Source organism: Vanessa cardui, chromosome 9 (genome assembly GCF_905220365.1).
Source record: "Vanessa cardui chromosome 9, ilVanCard2.1, whole genome shotgun sequence".
NCBI classification, from domain to species: domain Eukaryota; kingdom Metazoa; phylum Arthropoda; class Insecta; order Lepidoptera; family Nymphalidae; genus Vanessa; species Vanessa cardui.
This window is the reverse complement of record NC_061131.1, coordinates 1,743,230-1,764,920: the sequence shown is the minus strand read 5'-3', so window position 1 is coordinate 1,764,920 and position 21,691 is coordinate 1,743,230. Positions and strand designations below refer to the sequence as shown.

General features: G+C 35.5%; 1 protein-coding gene across 2 annotated transcripts; it reads right to left on the bottom strand.

The window, feature by feature from the left end:
* Positions 1–2,054: 2,054 nt before the first annotated feature.
* LOC124532526 (bolA-like protein DDB_G0274169) lies at positions 2,055–4,031 on the bottom strand. 2 transcript variants are annotated; one of them, XM_047107461.1, is made up of 3 exons: positions 3,916–4,031; positions 3,643–3,823; positions 2,055–2,437 (listed from the first exon to the last, which is right to left on the bottom strand). In XM_047107461.1, the coding sequence occupies exons 2-3, from the start codon at positions 3,817–3,819 to the stop codon at positions 2,288–2,290; spliced, it is 327 nt and encodes a 108-aa protein (XP_046963417.1). In that variant the 5' UTR covers positions 3,820–3,823; positions 3,916–4,031; the 3' UTR covers positions 2,055–2,287. The 2 variants fall into 2 exon arrangements, with proteins under 2 accessions (XP_046963417.1, XP_046963416.1); XM_047107460.1 differs by having other exon boundaries at positions 2,057–2,437; positions 3,643–3,833.
* Positions 4,032–21,691: the final 17,660 nt, after the last annotated feature.

Genomic DNA, 21,691 nt, shown 5'->3' with positions numbered 1-21,691 from the left:
CAGATAATTTTCACATACTTGTTTTGTCTATCGAAGCAATACAGATAATAAAACGATTTAATTAATACTAGGCTCTGTATGTTATACCTCAAATTTTAAGACACAAGAAATGAAACATATGTTCATTTTCAAAGTCATTACAAGTGTTTGATGCTGAGTTAAAATAACATATTTTTGTACTTGAGATTTTAATGCATATTACTAAATTAGGTATGATCTTACAGTTTTCGGTGAATATTTCATACCGAGCAGCTGTTAGTAGCTATTTATGTATATTTATTCAAATTATGTGTGTATATCTGTAAATGTGACTTTTGTGTCTGCATAATAGCCACCTGCTATGATATTTTCACTGATAATAATTGTTTGTTAGTGTATCAATGTGTTGAATTGAATATCATTTGAAACTATGTAGTTTAATATGAACTTTTGTCATAGAAATAAAAATAAAATATTCATAATTTAAAGAGAATACATATTGGTAAAAAATATTTTTGTGATCACAAATAAAAACGGGGTTGAAGAGTGATGTACAGTGTGTATGAATAAAAGTATTCCTTGATTGTAAGATATTTGAATCTTTTTAAATGTAATAAAATGTTTACAAATGGTTTATGTTTCATTTACATTCATTATATCTATATCATAAAAGTAAGTCAGTGGATTAAGACTGCATTGAAACAGTGATAATAATTATGTCATATAAACAGGGCATTCGAATCTAAATTAGATATTATAACTTAGCATTGATCCTTTATTTTATATATTTTTGTTGTAGCTAAACATAGCCGTACGTACCTATGGCATAAAATATATTTATAATTGTTTATCTAAGGTCGTCGGATATATCGTACTACCATTGTAAATATAGAAGTAAAGTATTTTTTTTACGGTCAAGCCACTGAACCATATTTAATGAAATATGTGTAATTTCAGTAATTCGTGATATAGTGATGAATCCGTTTTTACAATGATAACCTCTTTCATATTTTTTTTTACAATGCTTGACAATCATCCAATTGTTTTTCTTATGACAGCTAAATCATTTTCAAAGAACGAAGCAGTGCTATGTGCCAGTATGAAATGTTATTCCATATAAAATAATATTCATTACAGTTGTACAAATGATTGATTAATTAATTACAATAATAATTGTGTGAATAATAAAGTAAATGTAATAGTTCCTGTTATATTTATAATATGTACCTACTAATAATAATGTGATATAATGAATGGTATAATGCAATGACATAACACCATAGTGAAGGCTAGGGCTACTCGCTAACATATGGTATGAAGGTTGAGCTGCAAGGAAGAACACATGCTAGTTTTTACGTATACAGGCAATCTTCGAACAAGGTTTTGACACTATTCCTCAAGCATACATATTTTCTTGGTGGTAGGGCTTTGTGCAAGCCCGCCTGGTGAGTGACCACCCACTCACCAGATATTCATCCGCTAAACAACAATACGCACTATTGTTGTGTTCCGGTTTGAAGGGTAAGTGAGCCAGTGTAACTACAGTCACAAGGGACATAACATCTTAGTTCCCAAGGTTGGTGGCGCATTGACGTTGTAAGGAATAGTTAATATTTTTACAGCGTCATTGTCTATGGGTGAAGTGGTCACACTTATCATCAGGTGGCCCATATGCTCTTCCTCCAACCTATTCCATAAAAAAAATATATTTCGATTTCCGGAATAGGAGAATTTACTTGTAGTAGTGAGGTCAATGTCATAGAGAACCTAACATGCCGGAATTCTGAGGACTGCATGGATTTCCTAAGCTTTAATTTAAAGTAAGCGATTGTTTCCCGAAAGTATCAAAAGCATCATTATGGTGGTAGTACGTAGTAGAGAGTAGTTGTCAGGTGGATCATATAAGACGCTGGTCCTAGTCAAATGGTTATTTTTATACAATTATTGGTATTTTATCATGGTTTCAAGATCTCATTCGTGTTTTAGGGTACAAAGCAATGTTCATTGTGATAGAATTAAAACACAATGTATATTTTTCATACTTTTATTAAACTTAAATATCTAAATTTAATTTATAACATTAACTAAATATAAACATCTATTCACTCATAAAGGTGTGCCCTTCACATCAAAATAATTATTAATAATAAAAAACAACTATATATTTTTTGCTGTTTTTACTCTTAGCCTCACACACACTATGATGTCTTATAAGCATGAGAGTCACTCATACTAATGCATGATGATAGTAATTTAATATTTGTGGTGTGCCTTTGTGAGTAACTAGATTTTTACTCTATATTTGATTTTATTTACCAAATCCACCTCTACAGTTAGGGCTGCTTTCTACCACTTTATCACTTGCATCCCACTGTTCTGGTGTTTTAGCTACTATGGATAAAGCATGTACACCATTTTGAAGTTCATCTTTCAGTATATCATTAACTAGCCGATGTCTCTGAAATAGGAATTGAATAATATTATTAACAATTCAATAAGTGGTAAGCAATTGTGGAGTATTGCAGGTTGGAATACTTAATATTTCTGTTTTGGTTTGAGTAATGAGTGAGTCAGTTTACTTGCGTGAGTGATAAGGAAGGAGTAAGTCACATGGAATAATTTATATTTCAAACACTGTTTATATTGTTAGTTATATTTGTGAGCACATTAGTCCAAAATACTCCTTGTAATGAAGAAAAAAGAACTACAATTAGAACAAAAAATGTCTGTAATGTCGACATTTTTTTAAATACTTATTATTTTGCATGGAATATTAACAAATCCCTGTCTTAACTTAACTTTTTTATACACTCATGTTGTATTATAGGTAAGTAGTATGAAATTACTTAAACAACATTGTTCCTATGTTGAATTTAAAATTTTAGATGAATACTATTTTTGATGGGTTAATGTGTCAGTGCTGTGTTTGTGGGTTTAACCAAGATATTGTCAGGTGAATAAGTGTAAATTTTTGAGCAACGAGTGATATTAGTGTAAGACACATTTACAAATCAATTCTTGAGAATGTCTTTCTTTTTATTAGATGGAGTACAATGTATGGCTAATATTGGGATTCTATTACTGCTACTCTTTCACAAACCAATCAACAACAACAACAACAGCCTGTAAATTTCCACTGCTGGGCTAATGGCCTCCTCTCCCTTTGAGGAGAAGGTTTGGAACATATTCCACCACGCTGTTCCAATGCAGGTTGATGGAATACACATGTGGCAGAATTTCAATGAAATATGTCACATGCAGGTTTCCTCATGATGTTTTCCTTCACTGTTGAGCATGAGATGAATTATAAAGACAAATTAAGCACATGAATCAGAGGTACTTGCCTGGGTTTCAACCCACAATCATCGGTTAAGATGCATGCGTTCTAACCACTGTGCTATTTCGGCTTACACACACACACAAACCAATCACCAAATCAAATGTGATGAATTCTGTTATGAAGCAAGCTTGAACTACAAGGTAATAAGGTATTCTATGTCTAACACCAGATAACCAAGCTCTAAAACGAAAGAGGCGCCGTGGACGATAACTAATATATTTTTTTATGTACAATTTAGTATTTAACTCCACGAAAGTGCTGCTAAATTTGTTAGTTATAGTTAAGAATATTGATAAAAATGAATTTTAATGTAATTTATTCACCTTTATTAAAGCTAGTCCATCGAATTTGTCTGACACAACAACAACTTTGAAGTGCGTCTCAGCGTTTTTGGGTACATTGTGCATATGGGACTCATTTATAACTTCTAAATGTTTCGTTTGTAAAGCTGATTGAAGTTTACTTCTAATAGCATTCGTAATTATCCCCGTCGTACTCATTGATCTAGAATAACCTAAAGTGTTACAATAAAGATAATATACACGTGATTACTGAATACTGATGTATTGATATTAATTTCTAGAACACCAAATCACCTAGGCGAAGCGTATGATGCATAAATATTTTTGCCTTCTCAAGTATATAAATTATAAAGAGGAACGCAAATTATTCACTATATCAGCTGAATGCTGATCAAAATATTTTCATGTCAAAATTGACGTTTGACAATTTTTTTTTTTTTTTTTTTTTTTTATGGCTTTTCTTTGTGCTAAGAGGGCACAGATTATTTCGCCAATGTCACGTGCGATGGAGAAGACACGATGGAGATTGAACGGTGCAGTCGAGATTGCAGGCTTAAATTCATTTTAAGGGCACAATAGTAGTGGACTCTCTGTTAACCCATAACCTAAAACAATACAATAATATATACATAATTAGATAAACATATAAAATGATTATTAAAACATCAAATAAGAACGATCACAAAAATATTTACAACTTAATTTTATTACGCTCAATATATTTACATAAAAATTTACAAAGTGGACTAAACACACACATTAACAAACATTCAACATTAATAGGGCGAGGAACTTTGGGAGGGAGAACGTCGTATACAGGATGGAGGAGTTTGGGGCAAGAAAACAGTATATGGGATAAGGAACCTTCGTCAAGGCCACATTCACACAAAGAGTGATCTCTTACTCTAATTTTACAAAGATGAACGGGCGTACATGCATGTCCAAGGCGTAAACGGCAGATAGTTGTGGTGACCCAACGATTAGCTTGCCTGTGATGAGAAAACCAAGGACGCCTTGGAATACCTGGTTGTAGAGTTGCGTAAAATCTACCTTTAGATTTTGATGATACTTCCCAATCAGAGTTCCAGGATTTAAGAAGATGAGTTTTCGCTAGAGCACACAAGTCTTGAGTTGAATTTTTAAAGTGATCAAGTGAGCCAGTTGTTATAGCAGATTTAGCAAACGAATCTGCAGTATCGTTGTCGGGAATACCAGAATGGCTTGGTATCCAGACAAGCGATAAATCTAGCCCTTTTTGATGACAAGAAAACAATGCTTCCCTGATCTTAAGGATGATGAAAAACTTTCGTTTACTACGAAACGGGTTTTCCTTAATAGTCAACAGACAACTCAAAGAGTCTGTCAAAATTAACGTGTGTTTGAGGTCATGGGAGTGGGCAAAAAGGATGGCTTCTAAAATTGCAATTGCTTCACCAGAAAAGATGGATGTTTCAGGAGGGGATTTAAATTGAAGAACAATTTTGAATTTGGGTATCCAACAGGCTGAGCCGACACAGCTGTCAGGGGATAGTTTAGAGGCATCAGTAAATATAAGTAAATGATTTGACCAATTTTGATGAAGAAATCTTTGAAATTTAGAGTTTGAATCAGGGGCCCCTTTAACAAGACCAAGATCTGTAATAATAGATGGATTATAGACTAGAGATCTGAATGGAGTAGAAAAAAGAGGATTTGACTGGAACCTTAAGATAGGGTGTGGGAGTGTTGTAAATTTGAAGAAACTATCTAATAATAAGGAAGGACTTCTAGAGCGAACGCAGAGTTGGGACAGTTCGCTTAGACGGGACCAAAGAGGATGAGAGGATAACTGTAAAGATTTTACTACAAAACGGTCGCATAAAAATTGTCTTCTCAGTTGAAGCGGAGGATCAACACATTCAACTTGCAGAGCGTTAGTGGGAGTAGTTTTCATAGCTCCTATGACTATTCTGAGGCATTTGTATTGAATTTTGTTGAGTTTTTCAGACACGGATTTACTTAGGGGTTCTAAGACAAACAGTCCGTAGTCTAAATGACTACGAACTATTGCATTGTACAGTAGTTTGAGAGAATAGGGGTGAGCTCCCCACCAGACTCCTGAGACTGCTCTAAGGACGTTAATAGCCTTTTCACATTTTTTAATAATATGCTCAGAGTGAAAAATTCCATTCAGTTTGTTATCGAGAATAATGCCTAGAAATTTCGTCTTGTTGACAAAGTTGATACGTTGATCCCCACAAAACAAGTCGAATGTCTTTTTCTAGTGAAAACAACTGCCTGAGTCTTTTCAATAGACAAAGACAAGCCATGGTCAGAGAGCCATAGGTCAAGATAATGTAAAGCAGAGTTTAGATGCAAAGTTAAATTTTGAACAGATGAAGATTTAAAATACAAAACAATGTCATCAGCATATTGAAGTATGTTACAAAAGTTATTCACTGACAATTCGAGATCATGGGTATAAATGCTATAAAGCAGAGGGCTTAGAACTGATCCTTGCGGGAGACCTTTCCAGACAAACCTGGGGGGAAGAATACGATTTTGATGTTTAATGGAAATTGATCTGCAAAATAGCAGACTGCATATGAAATGAGTTATCCTCGGAGGGATACTCAGCTGTTGCAGCTTCTGCCTGAGTACCGGAAGAAGAACATTATCATATGCCGAAGAAATATCTAGAAAAACACCCACGAGGTACTCTCCGCTAGAGAAGGCTATTCGAATGTCTGTCGTGAGAATGCTGAGACTATCAAGAGTACTCAAACCCTTTCGAAAGCCGAATTGAGAGGGCGAGAGAATATTCCTGCTTTCCATTATCCATTCCAAACGATTTTTTATAAGATGTTCTGTAACTTTCACTAATGTAGACGATAAAGCAATGGGTCTATAAGAATTGGGGTCCAAAGGGCTTTTTCCTGGTTTGAGTATGGGGATAATAATTTGGGACTTCCAAGATTCCGGGACGATTCCTGCTGAGAAAAAAGCATTAATTATATTCAGATAGACGCATTTAGCTTTATCGCTGAGGTTTGTTATAAAAGAGTAGGGCACGCCATCTTCCCCTGGTGACGAGTCCTTCAGTCCGTTCAGAGCTGTGTGTAGCTCTGAGATAGTAAACGGACTATCCATATCATCTGAGGTAGATGATTGAGTAAAATTTATAAAACTATCCTGGCATGGAACAAAGGGGGGTGCAAGTTTGGTAGTAAAATCATTAAGCCATACGGACGGATTATAGGCGTTTGGGTTATCAGAATCAAGGGAGCGACGAAATCTCTTAAGATTTCTCCAAACTGTTTGAGGGGGAGACCGAGGACTAAGGGATTCACAGAAATTGGTCCAACCCTGTTTTTTCTTTCTGGAAAATAGTTTTTTAATTTTGGCATCTATATGCTGATATTTGATAAAATTTTGTGGAGTCATAGATACATTATATGACTCTTCGGCTTCAGATCTCTGTTGGACTAAGGAATAACACTCTTCATCCCACCAAGGCGGAGAGATGCAAAATTTTTTATTAAGATTTTTTTGTGGGAAATGGGAATCAGCGGAGGATTTAATAATATTAAGAAAAAGCTCGTAGTAAGCAAGAGCATTTTCACCATTCACAAAATCAGGGAGAGAGCTTAACATGACATCAATAGAGTTAGAGTATCCTAACCAGTTAGCATTATTAAGCCTATATTTTAGAAGTGGGGATAATTTGGATGGAGCAATGGATCTGTTGTTTAATGAAAGAAGGATAGGGAAATGGTCACTACCAAACGTAGATGGGAGGATATTCCAAGATATTTGAGAGGAAAGGGATGGGGAGGCTATGGATAAATCAATAGCAGAATTAGGATTCTGATTAGGATAAACCCTACGAGTCGGCGAACCATCATTGAGAATGCAAAAATTTACATCATCAACGATGTCCACCAACAAGGGGGCAAATCCATCACAGAAATAGGAACCCCATAATGTATGGTGGGCATTAAAATCCCCCATAACAAGAACAGGGCTTGGGAGGGAAGAAAAAATGGAGTGTAATTCAGGAGCAAGTGAAGGACTAGGATGAGGAATGTAAATAGACAAAAAGGAGATGTTGAAGGCTTTGATAGCTACAGCATTGATGAGCTGGCTAAAAGGAGGTAAGGGAATTTGGGAGAAGGGAATGGAGTGCCTGATCAAGATGGCACAACCAGCATACCCAGCATTTCTGTCATCCCTCAAACAGGAGAAACCCGGTACCCGAAAACGAGAGCCAGGAATCAACCATGTCTCAGAGATGGCAATAATGACAGGTTTATATGAATTGATAAGTGAGAGGAGTTCAGGTTTCTTAGGACGGATGCTTTGACAATTCCATTGAAGGAATCTGATTGGGGCCATTTTGAAGGATGGTAAATAATTGGGATAAATCATTGGCAACGTTGGACGGTAATGGGACATCATTGCATGTACTGAGGATATTTAGGAGAATTTTGGTGAGTAGTTCCAATAAATTTGGATTATTATTAGGTGGGGAGGGATGAGGAACATTTAGAGCGCAACCATTAGGAGAGGAGGAGGGGCAGTTGCCAAGTATGGCCTGATGGGCATGTTTATCATACCCCTTTCCTTGCGGAAGTCTAGGGGAGGGAGCGCGGACAATGGTTTGTCTATAAGATATAGTAGGATTGGAGGTGGACTTTGAAGGACCAGGGAAGGGTGGGACGTATTTAGGAGCAGAGAACAACTCTTTTGCTACCTCAGCATAGGATTTACGGACATTGGGGAAGCGAGAGGCAGCTTCCATGTATGAAACATTATCTTGCGACATTACAATTTTAATTGATTGCTGACGAGAATACTCAGGGCAATCCTTGTCTGTGGCAAAGTGTTTGCCAGAGCAATGTAAACATGTAGCCTTGTCTTTAGTAACCTCACACGAATCACCTGTATGAGATTGAGAACATTTAAAGCACCTGGGAGTAGATCTACACTGAGTCCGAACATGGCCATAACGACAGCAGTTTAGGCATATTATTGTGGGGAGATTGTATGTTTCAACGGGAAGGGATGTATGGAATGAGTATATTTTGCCAGGGAGGATTTGACCTTTAAAAGTTATGACTACCGATTGAGTTGGGATCCAAGACACAACTCCCTCGTTAATAGTCTTCCGGTTAAGACGCCTCAATTTTATTACTTCCCCACATCCACGAGGAAGCTCAATTGACTCCATAAGATCCTCCATAGACCAGTCCACTGGGATGCCTTTTATTAGTCCCATTCTGGTAATGTTATAAGTAGGAAGGCTAGCCGTATACTTACACAATGCTAAGACTGGGTTCTTTAAAAAACTATTTGCAGCTTGTGCTGAAGCAAACTGTATTTCTATTTTGTTCCTTCCAACATTTTTGACACCATCATTCATAATAGAACCAATCTTGTGCTTATGAAGAAATTGTCCGAATTTAATGGCTCTAATTGAATTGCCTGCAGCTGGATCAGCTACTTCCCGAGAGACGTGGACAATGAAGGGACCTTTGTCGTCATCCGTGTAACTTTTTGGGCCATCAATATACGAAGGATTAACGTAAACATTCTGGATAGAGGGACTAGCGGTAGATGGGTGGATTACTGTTTTCTTTGAAGAGTCAGGTGAGCAAGAAGACTTATCGCCGGAGCGTTTGCGAGAAGAGGATGTTGAAGGATCAGATTGTAATACCGAACCCCCGGGATCAGGCGGTTCGGGAGGCGGATCGACATCCATTATACACTAACTACTGTAACTTAACTAATATACTATATCTATAATCAAAAGAAAAATAACACTTACCGAAACCGAATTATGTTAGTAAAACCCAGAAACCATAAAATGAAACTATTTGCACTGAAAATTCACAAAATAGATACAAAGAATTGATATAAAAACACAGATATCTCACTAACACGTGTGTCAACCAAAGCTAACGCAAGCGAAAAAAAAAAACCGTTTGACAATTATAAGTTAGTTGAAAAAGTGACGTCTTGACTTTAGGCAAAGGTTCTGAATTGTTATAAAAATTGTTATATAACTTTTAAAAATATTTATTTAATAGTATGTAACTTATTAAAAAATAAAAAATGAGTTCAAAATTTTAGATTGTGTTAATGATAACTCTTAATCATTCTAACGTTATGTCCCAATTCTGCTATTACATTTTTTTTTATTAATTCACTTTGTAATGAATCTTTCCGCTCTACTATAATTGATGTAATAACATAAACAAAAAATAATCTTGGTGGTACTTCGTGCAAGCCCATCTGCGTAAGTATCACCTACTTATCAGATATTCTCTCTTTAAGCCGCAGTACTCAATATTGTTGTTCTGATTTGAACGGTGAGGGAGAGTGTAAATAGGTACAAAGAACATAACATCTTAGTGCCCAAGATTGGTGGCGCATTGGCGATGTAAGGACTGGTAAATATACATTACACCATTGACTATGATCAGTGGTGATTACTATGAGAGTGAGTAAGCCAGTGTAACAACAGGCACAAGGAACATAACATTTTAGTTTCCAAGGTAGGTGGCGTATTGGTGATTTAAGGAATCGTTAATATTTTTTACAGTTCCTTTGTTTACGGGCGGTATTGATCACTTACCATAAGGTTGCCCGTTTGCTCGTCCGCCAACATATCTCAATCTGTTCTTATATCCCTATGTATGCTTAAATCTTTAAAACTGCGAAACGGATTTTGATGAGGCTTTCTTTAATAAATAGAGTGAATCTAGAGAAAGATTTTCGCATATACAATTGAGGTGGCCCAGTGATTAGAACGCGTGCATCTTAACCGATGATTGAGGGTTCAAACCCAGGAAAGCACTGCTGTATATGTATATGTGCTTAATTTCTGTTTATAATTCATCTCGTGCTCGGTGGTGAAGGAAAATGTCGTGAGGAAACCTGCGTGTGTCTAATTTCATCGAAATTCTGCCACATTTGCATTCCACCAAACCGCATTGGAACAGCGTGGTGGAATATGTTCCAAACCCCCTCCTTAATGGAAGAGGAGGCCTTATCTCATCATCATCATTTCTGGCGCTACAGCCTCTTGTGGGCCTTGGCCTGGTCAAGTAGGTCTCTCCAGACTTTTCTATCGAGAGATGTTGTTTTCCAGTCCGAAATTCCCGCAGATCTTGCGTCCTTATTAACACCATCTTGCCATCTAAGCTTTGGTCTTCCTGGGTTTCTGCGACCCTTTGGTTGGCTTTCTGCAAGTAGTTTAGGCATTCTGGTATTATCCATGCGCTGCACGTGACCAGCCCACCTCAAACGTCCAATTTTTATGTGCCCAACCACATTTGGCTCGGCATACAGGGCATACAGCTCGTGGTTGTATCTTATGCGCCACCGATCGTTCTCAAGGGACCGTATATGCGTCTCAGTACTTTGCGCTCAAAAACAAGCAGCATCTCCTCACTTCTTTTGCTCAGAACCCACGTTTCTGATGCATAGGTTAATATGGGTCTAAGCAAGGTCTTGTAAAGAAGTATTTTAATTCTTCTCGATAAGAGTTTGGATCGTAAATAGCGAAGAAGGTCGAAGTAGCATCTATTTGCGGCAATAAGTCGTCGATTTATTTCTTCAGTTATTTCATTGCTGCTTGTTATTAGGGAGCCCAAATACAACTGGTCAACTTTTTCAAAGTTCTTGTCACCAAAGATGACTTGCGGTTGGTGTTCTCGCTGGTGTTTTGAAGCGTTCATGTATTTGGTCTTATCAGTGTTGACGTGGTGTCCAGCAGGAGTTGAGGCATTTTCTAAGGCCATAAATGCATCTTCGAGAGCTTTGGCGGATCTTCCTATAATATCAATGTCATCAGCGTACCCCAGCAACTGAGCAGATTTATAGAAGATAATTCCCGTGGTGTTTATTTTGGAATCTTGAATACATTTCTCAAGAACAATGTTAAATAGAAGGCAGGAAAGCGCATCACCTTGTCGAAGACCGTTGTGGTCACCACACGAAAGATGTTCGAGAGATCTGACTGAATCCGCACTCTACATTCAGTATTACTCAAAGTCATCCTTGTTAAACTGATGAGTTTAGCTGGTATACCCGTTTCTTCCATTGCCTTGTAAAGAAAGTCACGGCTCACGTTATCATAGGCAGCCTTGAAATCAACAAACAGATGGTGTGTGTCGATGTTAAATTCGTGTGCCTTTTCAAGGATCATCCTAAGGGAAAATATCTGGTCAATCGTTGAACGATTAGGACGGAAGCCACATTGATATTCTCCCAAACGGGCCTCAACAAATGGACGAATCTTCTTGAAAAGTAAGTTGGTAAGGAGCTTTTATGAGGTGTTGAGAAGTGATATGCCTCTGTAGTTGCTGCACTCTAAAATATCGCCCTTTTTATGGAGTGGACATATAAGAGCGACATTCCACTCGCCTGGCATTGTTTCCCTATCCCAGATTAGTTTAATGAGATTGTAAATCTTTTTCGCTAGAAAAGCTCCGCCATATTTTATAAGTTCACTGGGTATGTTATCCATTCCAGGTGCTTTGTTGTTCTGAAGTTGTTGTATGGCGGATTTCACTTCTTCCAGAGACGGTGTGGTATTATGAGTGTCAACCACAGGCTGGCCTGATGGAAACAATTCATTGTTAGGCTGAGAATTCAGCAAATTTTGAAAATATTGGGACCACCTCTCTAATATTTGTCCTTTATCTCCCAAAATTAGGCCTTCCCCATCTCTACAAGCAGACGTTATTGGTTTAAATTCTTTTCTGCCCTTATTTATTTTCCTGAAGAGGCCTTATCTCAGCAGTGTGAAATTTACAGGCTGTTACTTTACTTTTCTTTACTTTATATACTATTTAGGAAAAAAAACTAATAATTTTAGAAGTTTGTTATGTGTCCTAAATAAACAAATTCTGTAGTATATTTAGTACAAGTATAGCGGGACGCAAAAAATAAAAAAATTAAAAATTTCTTACTAATGAATATAATAAGTTAAACAAAAAAGAAACATACCTAACCCTACGACAGGTTACGTAGTTTTTTTACAATATCGGTATTTGCATGAGTGAGTGATGAAAATTATCATGTTCAAAGAATTTCCTAATAAGTACTCATTGGCCTCAGTGCTGAACCTAATATGTACTATATTATTAAGAAGTTACGAGGTACGAAGTTTAAGATTCGACATATTACACACATGCACATGCCACGGTGTGCTTTAAAGTCTTACTGACAGTAATTCTTGTCAGCTTGCGGAGTTATGACCGCCTTATTTGTACATATATACATATTATGCACAGAGCCACCTTGGCCCATAAAGCTTATTTAATGTAATAGATTAATGAAATTATTCTAATAAGGCTCAATTCAGATAAATTCTAAAAGGGATCCTTACATAAAATTGTATGAAAAAAATGAAATGACCGCATTGAATCCGAATTGTGTCAAAATGCCAATTCATATTAAATCTCTCAGAGATTTCAACTTGCATTTTATAAGATTGAAAAGAAGTTATGACGTACCGAATTCGCCCTGAAAAAGAACTATGAAAAATCCTTCCGAGCCATAAAACGATATTAACTTTCCCTAACATTTTTTTTATCCCGTTTGATGGATTGATTTTTCATTGGATATTTGGGCAAGTTTGTTTTTGCGATCTGTCCCATTCCTTTGATATATAGCGCGATCAAATAATGCCGGTTATGTTTTATACTTACCAATCTTTTATGAGGTTTGTGCGATTGCTTTGTTTCCTTTCAGAAATGAAATGTAGATAAATCATTTTATCATTTTGTGGAAGTAATCTTTATCACTTATATAATTTTATCAGCTATTCGACTATGACGTAATTTTTAAGTATTCTTTTTTATTAAGTATTATGTCGTAGTAGATCATCGTTGTGATGGGAAGAGGATTTGTCAAACTCAACGTCGGATCTACGGTTATAAGTAATATAATTTTTTAACTACAAAAATCGTATTATTATTAATGATGTGATATTGTATATGAATTAAGGACATTGGGACAGATCTGCATCCTTATACTTTAGACCAGCGGTCGGCAACCTTTTGGTAGGCAAGGGCCACAAGGTGGCAAAATAAAGTATAGGCGGGCCGCAGTCATGATATTAACCATAGAAGCCCAAGAAAACTACGCATTATTAGTCATATTCCATAGAAAAAAGAAAAAATCTATTGAAAATTGTTAAAAGATACAGAATTTAATTCGTACACATAATACTTACTTTATGATTATATATTTGGGCTTAGAAAAATAAGAGAAAAATAAAAGAAATGACGGCTACAAACGACCTAAATAAGACACACAAATTTTAGTGTGATATCTGAGGTTGCATTTGAGACGCTATTTCTTGTATGTTTAATATATTTGTCAACTTTTTTACAAAACTTTCACGGGCCGCAAGGAAGATGTTCGCGGGCCGCGTGTTGCCGACCGCTGCTTTAGACAAACAAGCTTTTTAATGTTCGTTATTTGACCAACGAAGCAAAAATTTTCCTTATCGAATCTATAGTTAAAATAGTTGTCGCGGCTTCGCTTGCGTTTTAGTGGGTTGGGTCATGAGTTAGGTAAAAAAGTAGCCTATGTTTTTCCTTGGAGTTCAAGCTTACTCCATAACGAATTTCATCAAATTAGGTTCATTGTTTTGGTCGTGACAGAGCGACTGACAGACAGAGTTACTTTCACATTTATAATATATATAGATTAAACTTAAAATTTAGTTAATTTTGATTATTTCCGGTACTTATAAATATGTTTATTATTGTACTAACGATCCGCCCGGCTTCGCACGAGTGCAATACTGATGCTAAATATCCTAAAGAATTTGTTTATTTACGACATCACATTGCAAACTTCTAAAATGGTAAGTGTTTCTTTACTATATTGTTCATGTATTATATGCACTAACCTTCCTCTCGAATCACACTATCTATTCAAAAAACCGCATCAAAATCCGTTGCGTAGTGTTTTGTTTTTGTTTTTTGTGTTATGGTATAGGTTGGCGGACGAGCATATGGGCCACCTGATGGTAAGTGGTCACCATCACCCATAGACAATGACGCTGTAAGAAATATTTACTATTCCTTACATCGTCAATGTGCTACCAACCTTGGGAACTAAGATGTTATGTCCCTTGTGCCTGTAGTTACACTGGCTCACTCACCCTTCAAACCGGAACACAACAATACTGAGTACGGTTATTTGGCGGTAGAATAACTGATGAGTAGGTGGTACCTACCCAGACGGGCTTGCACAAAACCCTACCATCAAGTAGTTTTAAAGATTTAAGCATAGACAGGAAAAGACACTCAGCGAGAATCAATTATGTTTTATACTATGTAGTAATATTAATTAGGTACAATATACACAGTTTTCATTTATTAGGAAATATAAACCGCTATGTCCCTGCGTTTTAAAACTGTAATATCTTCGAAAATATTCGTTTAAATTAAATGATGTACAGGGCCATATTGATCTATATTGAATGCACCATTTATATAAGGTACCTAATTTGATGAGAATTAATGCTATATTGCTCAAAATAAATAAGCCATAATGGCTTATTCTCGTAAAAATAAAAGATAAAAAAATGTTTATTGTGGGTTATCCTTAAGAGATAGACATATATCATCGTTAACTTTTTTGTAGACATTTATGTAATGTACAATTCTGTAGTACATAATTTTGATCTATCTAGTAGGGTTTACAATTACAATACAAGGCCAGCGTTTACAATGTAAGCGCAAAAAATTACAAAATTTACGACATCACTCACACCAGAAACATTTAAAATGATCAGTGTTACTTAACTATATTGTCTATGTATTATATACAAAAACCTTTCTCTCGAATCACTCTATCTATTAAAAAAAACCTCATCAAAATCCGTTTCGTACTTTTAAAGATTTACAGAAAAGGTAACTTTGTTTTATACTATGTAAAGATAATACGTATTAATAAACGTCTTTATAAACACATAAAGCAATAATGAAAATTAACCCATCAGTTAAGCACTTGTTCTCAACGTAGTTGTCAATGTCAGCATTCGTTACGAGTGCTTCCAACGCGTCCAATATCCGCTTTTGTGACTCCAGTTGATAATAGGATAGCTCGCGAGTCAAACAATGCCGTGTCCCTATGAAATGACGAGCGGTGCGACACACGCGTGTGCCCCAGTTAAGTTGATCATTGGCACGCTTTGCTAACTGATGTTAACGCATTTTTAGTTCAAGTTACGATTTAATTGTAGCTGCATTTGTTAGATATTTTCGTCGAATAGAATTTGATGTTGAAATAAAACTAGTTATAACGGATTTGAATCGCGTATATTAATTATTGATGTCATGGGATGTCAAAAATTATTAATATACGCGATTCAAATCCGTTATAACTAGTTTTATTTCAATGTGTAATAATCGAGAAAATTTAAGACAACATTATAGAATTTGATGATTTTTACAAGAAGCATTTCAACAGATTAATTTACTTAGAAATCAAATAAAATGACTGACTCTGAGAAGAGATTTTCCGAACAATTAGTACTTCGATTTTTAATCACGTTAAATCATAGTTTCTTTCAGCATTATGTTTTATTCATTTAAAAATTATAATTTTTAGGATAGATTTGGGTACCTAACTGAAATTCATCAAGACATTTCATATCACGAAAAATATACGTTAAATTGTAAGCAGTATGTCACGGTCAGTCCCGATTTAAGGACAATTATCAATATTTGGCTCTGGAAATCTCTTTTACCCCCAAAAAATTTTTCAGTATTTCAATTGCAAGACAACTACATCGTACACGATGCGACCATAGTCTGACCACCCTGTGTTAAGAGGGCCTTATAATCTGTAACGGTGTTTAAAATTTTGTGATGATATGTCTAATATGCACAAAGATGAAATAAAGAAAATCTCTCGAAAAAGGCACAGGCACAAAACTGATGAGATATAGTTAATAAAAAAAAATGTTCAATCGCGAATCGTATAAGTCAATTGTTTACAAATAAATTTAAAGGGGCATCGCATTAGCCGGAATAGGTATTCTTGGAATTGTTACGGTTGTATTACCAATAATGGGCTTTTTGAGTATAATATTGTTAGTACGGTTTATTTCTTAGACCATTATAAAATTATTTTACGTCAAGTTATTGCTTGAAGTATATTCTGATTTTGATTTTATTCTAACACTTAAGCCCGAGTAAGCAGAATTTCATCTAATAGATAAAGGTTTTTTTCAAGATGATATGAGCAAGATTTATAAATTTAAAAGACAAAAGCGTTGTCTGGATTCCGATTAATTATCTGCATTCTTTGATTTCACAGATTAAATCCTCTGTGCCAATAATAACCAAATTATTTGTAGAAAAAATATTTATTTAACTGTATGTGATCATAGTTGTGACCATGACCGTTTAAATACATTTAATAATCATGTATTGTATCAAAACGTTTCGTGCTGTAAAGCCTTAAAGCCACTATCAGGAAATCTTCGCAATGTAATGCAGCTAAAATAATGTTCATTGCAGTGCAATAAACGGAACGAGGAACAGCTGTATGGCGACTGTAAAAGAATAAAAACATCTGTTATGATACTGTTAAGCTTTGCCGGATAATTCTAGGGGAATAATGAATCGCTTCTGTTGCAGAGCGGTGAAATAATGTTGGCTATGATCTGTAATTTAAATCTTAGATCTTGCGGCACTGTTGTACGACTTATCATATTTACGGATTACTTTACAAGATTACGAGTTCAATTTATTATACCTGTATATTAGTAACTTGTGAAATTTTATGCTTAATAAAATGCGGATCATCTTATATTTAGTAAACGAAATGACCCAATGGTTTCGTAAACGATAATGATAAGTTCAAACATAGGCAAGCAACAATTTTTCATGTGTTGAATTTGTGTTTATAATGTATCTTATGCTCAGCGGTGAAGGACTATAGTAAAGAAACCTGCATTTTACTAATTTTAAAGATTATCTACAAAAGTATAATAGGAATAAGTTACAAAGGGACCTTAACCCAGCAGTGGGAAATTTATGAGCTATTACTGTACTAAACTTTTTTTATATTTACTAATAAATAAATAAATCGAAAGCTCGGGTTTATGAATAACCACGTTAAACTAAACTACTATCTTAGACCAATTAAATGTCTCGTAAATAAATCAAATCAAATCAAAATAAACTTTATTCAAGTCGGTCAAAATGTGTTTGTTTCGTAATGCCTAACTGAAAAACCTCCTGCGTTTCGGAGAAGGATTAAGTACATTATTATTATACGAGTAGTTTGACTGCATATTTAAGAGTAAATTTAACTCACCAAGCGTGAATTTCATGGTTTTGTTAACAATGATAAAGATTGGAGTTTTTCAATAATTTCGGTATATGATTTTTAATGATGTATCCAGTATAACAGGCGCAAGGGATATAATATCTCAGTTACGAAGGTTGATGGCGATAAAAAAATTGAAACGTTCCATATAAAAATCACCGATGTGATGTTAATTAAAAAATGCAGAGGCAATATCTAAGGACAGTGGCTCTTTTGCGTGAAATTTTCGCGGTAACAGTTAATTGGAAAGAAGTAAATTTTGCTAACCAACGATTTAAATATTCGTCTTCTATTCATACCACTATTTTGTTTGCAGCTGAAATGTTTGGACCTTGGTAAGAGCGAAAACTCTTATTAAAAATATAACCTTGTCTTATTACTGGTGGCCGAAAAGTTTGTATTTTGGTCCACATGATATGATTCCTGTCTGTATTCCTCGCAGTCAAAATAGATAATGTTAATTATGTGTAAACACTTTTTTAAATTCGAAATGTCAACAATTGTTATGCTAAAGAATAAATATATACGGATGTTAAAAATATATATAATTCGTCATTTTCTTCGGTAAAGGAAAATATTGTTAGGAGATCTTCAGACATTGTCTCGAAATGTTTTCCTTCAAAAGGGACGCATACTAATGATCTGTGGAGAAAAGAGTATGATGTTGCTCCTAACAAAAAATCAGTTGAAATGAAACAAGAAATTGTTAAAGAAGAAAATTCAATATGAATATTTCAGAAGGTTCATGTTTAAATAATGTGTAAGGGTAAATAATGCCTAAATTGTTTATTATTATTATTTTAAGCCAAAATATTAATATAACAAAGGACATATTATTAAACATTTTGACTACATAAATGAATGAATCTCATATTATGATAGATTACAGTACAGTAACAACATGAAAATTTTTGACTGTTGGGCTAACGTCCTTCTCTCCCTTTGAGGAGAAGGTTAGGAGGTTTTTAAACCACGCTGCTCCAATTCGGCTTGGTAGATGTGTAGCTAATTTCGTTGAAATAGGACATGCAGGTTTCCTCACGATGTTTTCCTTCACTGTCTAGCACGTGATGAATTGTAAACACAAATTAAGCACATGAAATTTCATTGACACATCCCTGGGTTTGAGTTCGTGATCTGTTAAGATGCACGAAATCGAAACACTAGGCTATCTCGCTAGACTGTGTTGAAAATAAATTGATTGACAAAGAAATTTCGTTTTGTAATGAAGAGGTACAAAAACAGAAACATGAAGCCATGTAAAATGAAACATTGAAAACCAATATACAAATAATTCGCAACTTCAATAAAAATAAAGTTTCGTAATAAAAATAATTTTTTTTCTTATTATTACAAAGAAAGTTATATAAAAATGACGTATATAGTGTATATACTAATTCCAACATATTTTCAATTCCAGATACAGCTTGGAGAAGCGTCATAACCCTTACTGTCAAGGTATACAAGTCAATCTTGAACTCATCATCAATATCGACAACAGCCCATGTTCGTCCACTGTACATAGGCCTCTCCAATTGCACACCACTGTGATCGTTCTTCGGCTATTTGCATCCAGCTCCTATCAGCAGATGCGGCGTAAGGCGTAGGCGGCGTGGTCCACTGCCCACGGCCTCGCGGTGTAAAGGGCCTCGCGCCCGAAATTTGAAAAAAACAAGGACTTCGCAAACTGAATTAAGATTCGACACTAAGATTTTTACCACATTAAGATTCGATCTTGTGCTGCCACTGGTAACAACCAGCCACGGCCTCGCGGCCGTAATTTGATATTGACATAGGACAACAAAACATTGGGATCACAATACTGGAAAAAAACCAGGGCCTCGCAAACTGTATCTTGCCCACATTACCTAAGATTCGATCTTGCCACGCTACTGCCTGCCAGGTCTTTAAGTTATAAATAATCCTATAAGATAATAAGATCAAGTTAGTTTTATACAATAATAATAATATACTTTTCATATTCATATCAGCATTAATTCCACCAACCACTCGAAACATTTATTCATCGAATATAAATGAACATTTTCAATCAACTAGCACTCCAGTATAAACGTAAATAGACATTTATAATTTATGGAAATATATTTGAACGCAGTGTTTAATAATTTTAATGTTACTAAAATGAGCCGAGATGGCCCAGTTGTTAGAACGTATGATCTTAACCGATAATTGCGGGTTCAAACCCAGGTAAGCACCATTGAATTTTCATTTGCTTCATTTGTGTTTATAATTCATCTCGTGCACAGTGGTGAAGGAAAACATCGTGACAAAACCTACACGTGACTAATTTAAACGAAATTCTGCCACATGTGTATCAACCAATTCGCATTGGAGGAGCGTCGTGGAATATGCTCCAAGTCATCTCCTCAAAGGCATGAGATAGATAAGAACAACAACATCGCGAGTTGTTTCGTGAATTGTTGTAAAATGTTTTTAATGATTTTTAGTTTATATTTCTTTAACAAATATTTATTACGTCTTTGTGACAATTTGTCCACCGTGGGCATAAACTTCTCCACGGAAACAATCCGCGAGACAAGACAAAAGTGTGCAAACAAAAGTGCACTAGTTATTTTTATACTACTCTGATCTCATGGATGTATGTATGGATATGACAGACGCGATCGAGGATACATTTATATCGTTCATTAGTAAATGGGTTGAAGTGGTTCAGTGATTAAAACGGTGCCTAAATAAAAGTCGCTGGTACGCACTGAATGAAATGAAATGTCACTTAATTCCTTATGCTAAATTAGTTTTGATTGTACCATAGTCATCAACGCTAATGACGAAAAAGCACAAGTGATACTTTAGAGTTTAGATAATTCCGATTACAAGACCATTGCAATCTTTAGAAGGTAAATATCCGCGCTACCATTCTTAAACTTGGCGGAATTTTAAACGCTCATTTTAAAAATCTCGGCAAGTTATTATAGATATATATTAGAGCCGAGATGGTCCAGTGGCTAGAACGTGGCATTTTAAGCGATGATTGCGGGTTAAAACCTAGGCAAGCACCACTTAATATTCATGTGCTTAATTTATGTTTATAATTCATCTCGTCCTCGACGGTGAAGGAAACATCGCGAGGAAACCTGCGTCTAATTTCATAGAATTTCTGCCACATGTGTATTCCATCAAACCGCATTGGAACAGCGTGGTGGAATATGTATGTTTCAAAACTTTTTTCACAAAGGGAGAGGAAGCCCTAGCCCAGCAGTGGGAAATTTACAGGCTGTTGTTGTTATATTTTAAATATCTTATTTTTAAGTGGTCCGCTGTAAGCATTGCCTTAAAGATTGCTTGAATATATTTCATTAAATTAAAATACGATGATGCTATTTAATTATGCAAAAATAATTAAATGTAAAACAAATTATTTCGCGCTAAGCCGCTAGGAGCGTAACGCGGGGCTCTTTAAATAACGACCAGGGCCAGAAGAAAATGTTTATTAAGCTTTCTAAAATGCAAGCGGCACTGTACCGGCACGTTGGCTAAATACGCGATTATTTAGATTTTACAATGAGTGCTATGGACATTTTTCTAAATTTATAATTTCCTGCTTTAAATTTAAGAGCCCTTCATTTAAGTTAGTCTTAGAATAGTGGCCACGGATTTAGACTGCTGTTTACCCTGCGAAGGGTATTTTCCAGGAGGTAGACTGGCCTGAAAAAAGTTATAGAATCTGCCTGGGCGTAGATGT

What these genes read in the sequence shown, in the direction of transcription:
- LOC124532526 (XM_047107460.1), bottom strand. Translation starts at nt 3,937, where the DNA reads ATGCATCATACGCTTCGCCTAG. An exon ending in GCATCATACGCTTCGCCTAG is followed by an intron (nt 3,834 to 3,915) that starts GTGATTTGGTGT and finishes GTAACACTTTAG; the next exon opens with GTTATTCTAGATCAATGAGT. An exon ending in ATGGACTAGCTTTAATAAAG is followed by an intron (nt 2,438 to 3,642) that starts GTGAATAAATTA and finishes TTCCTATTTCAG; the next exon opens with AGACATCGGCTAGTTAATGA.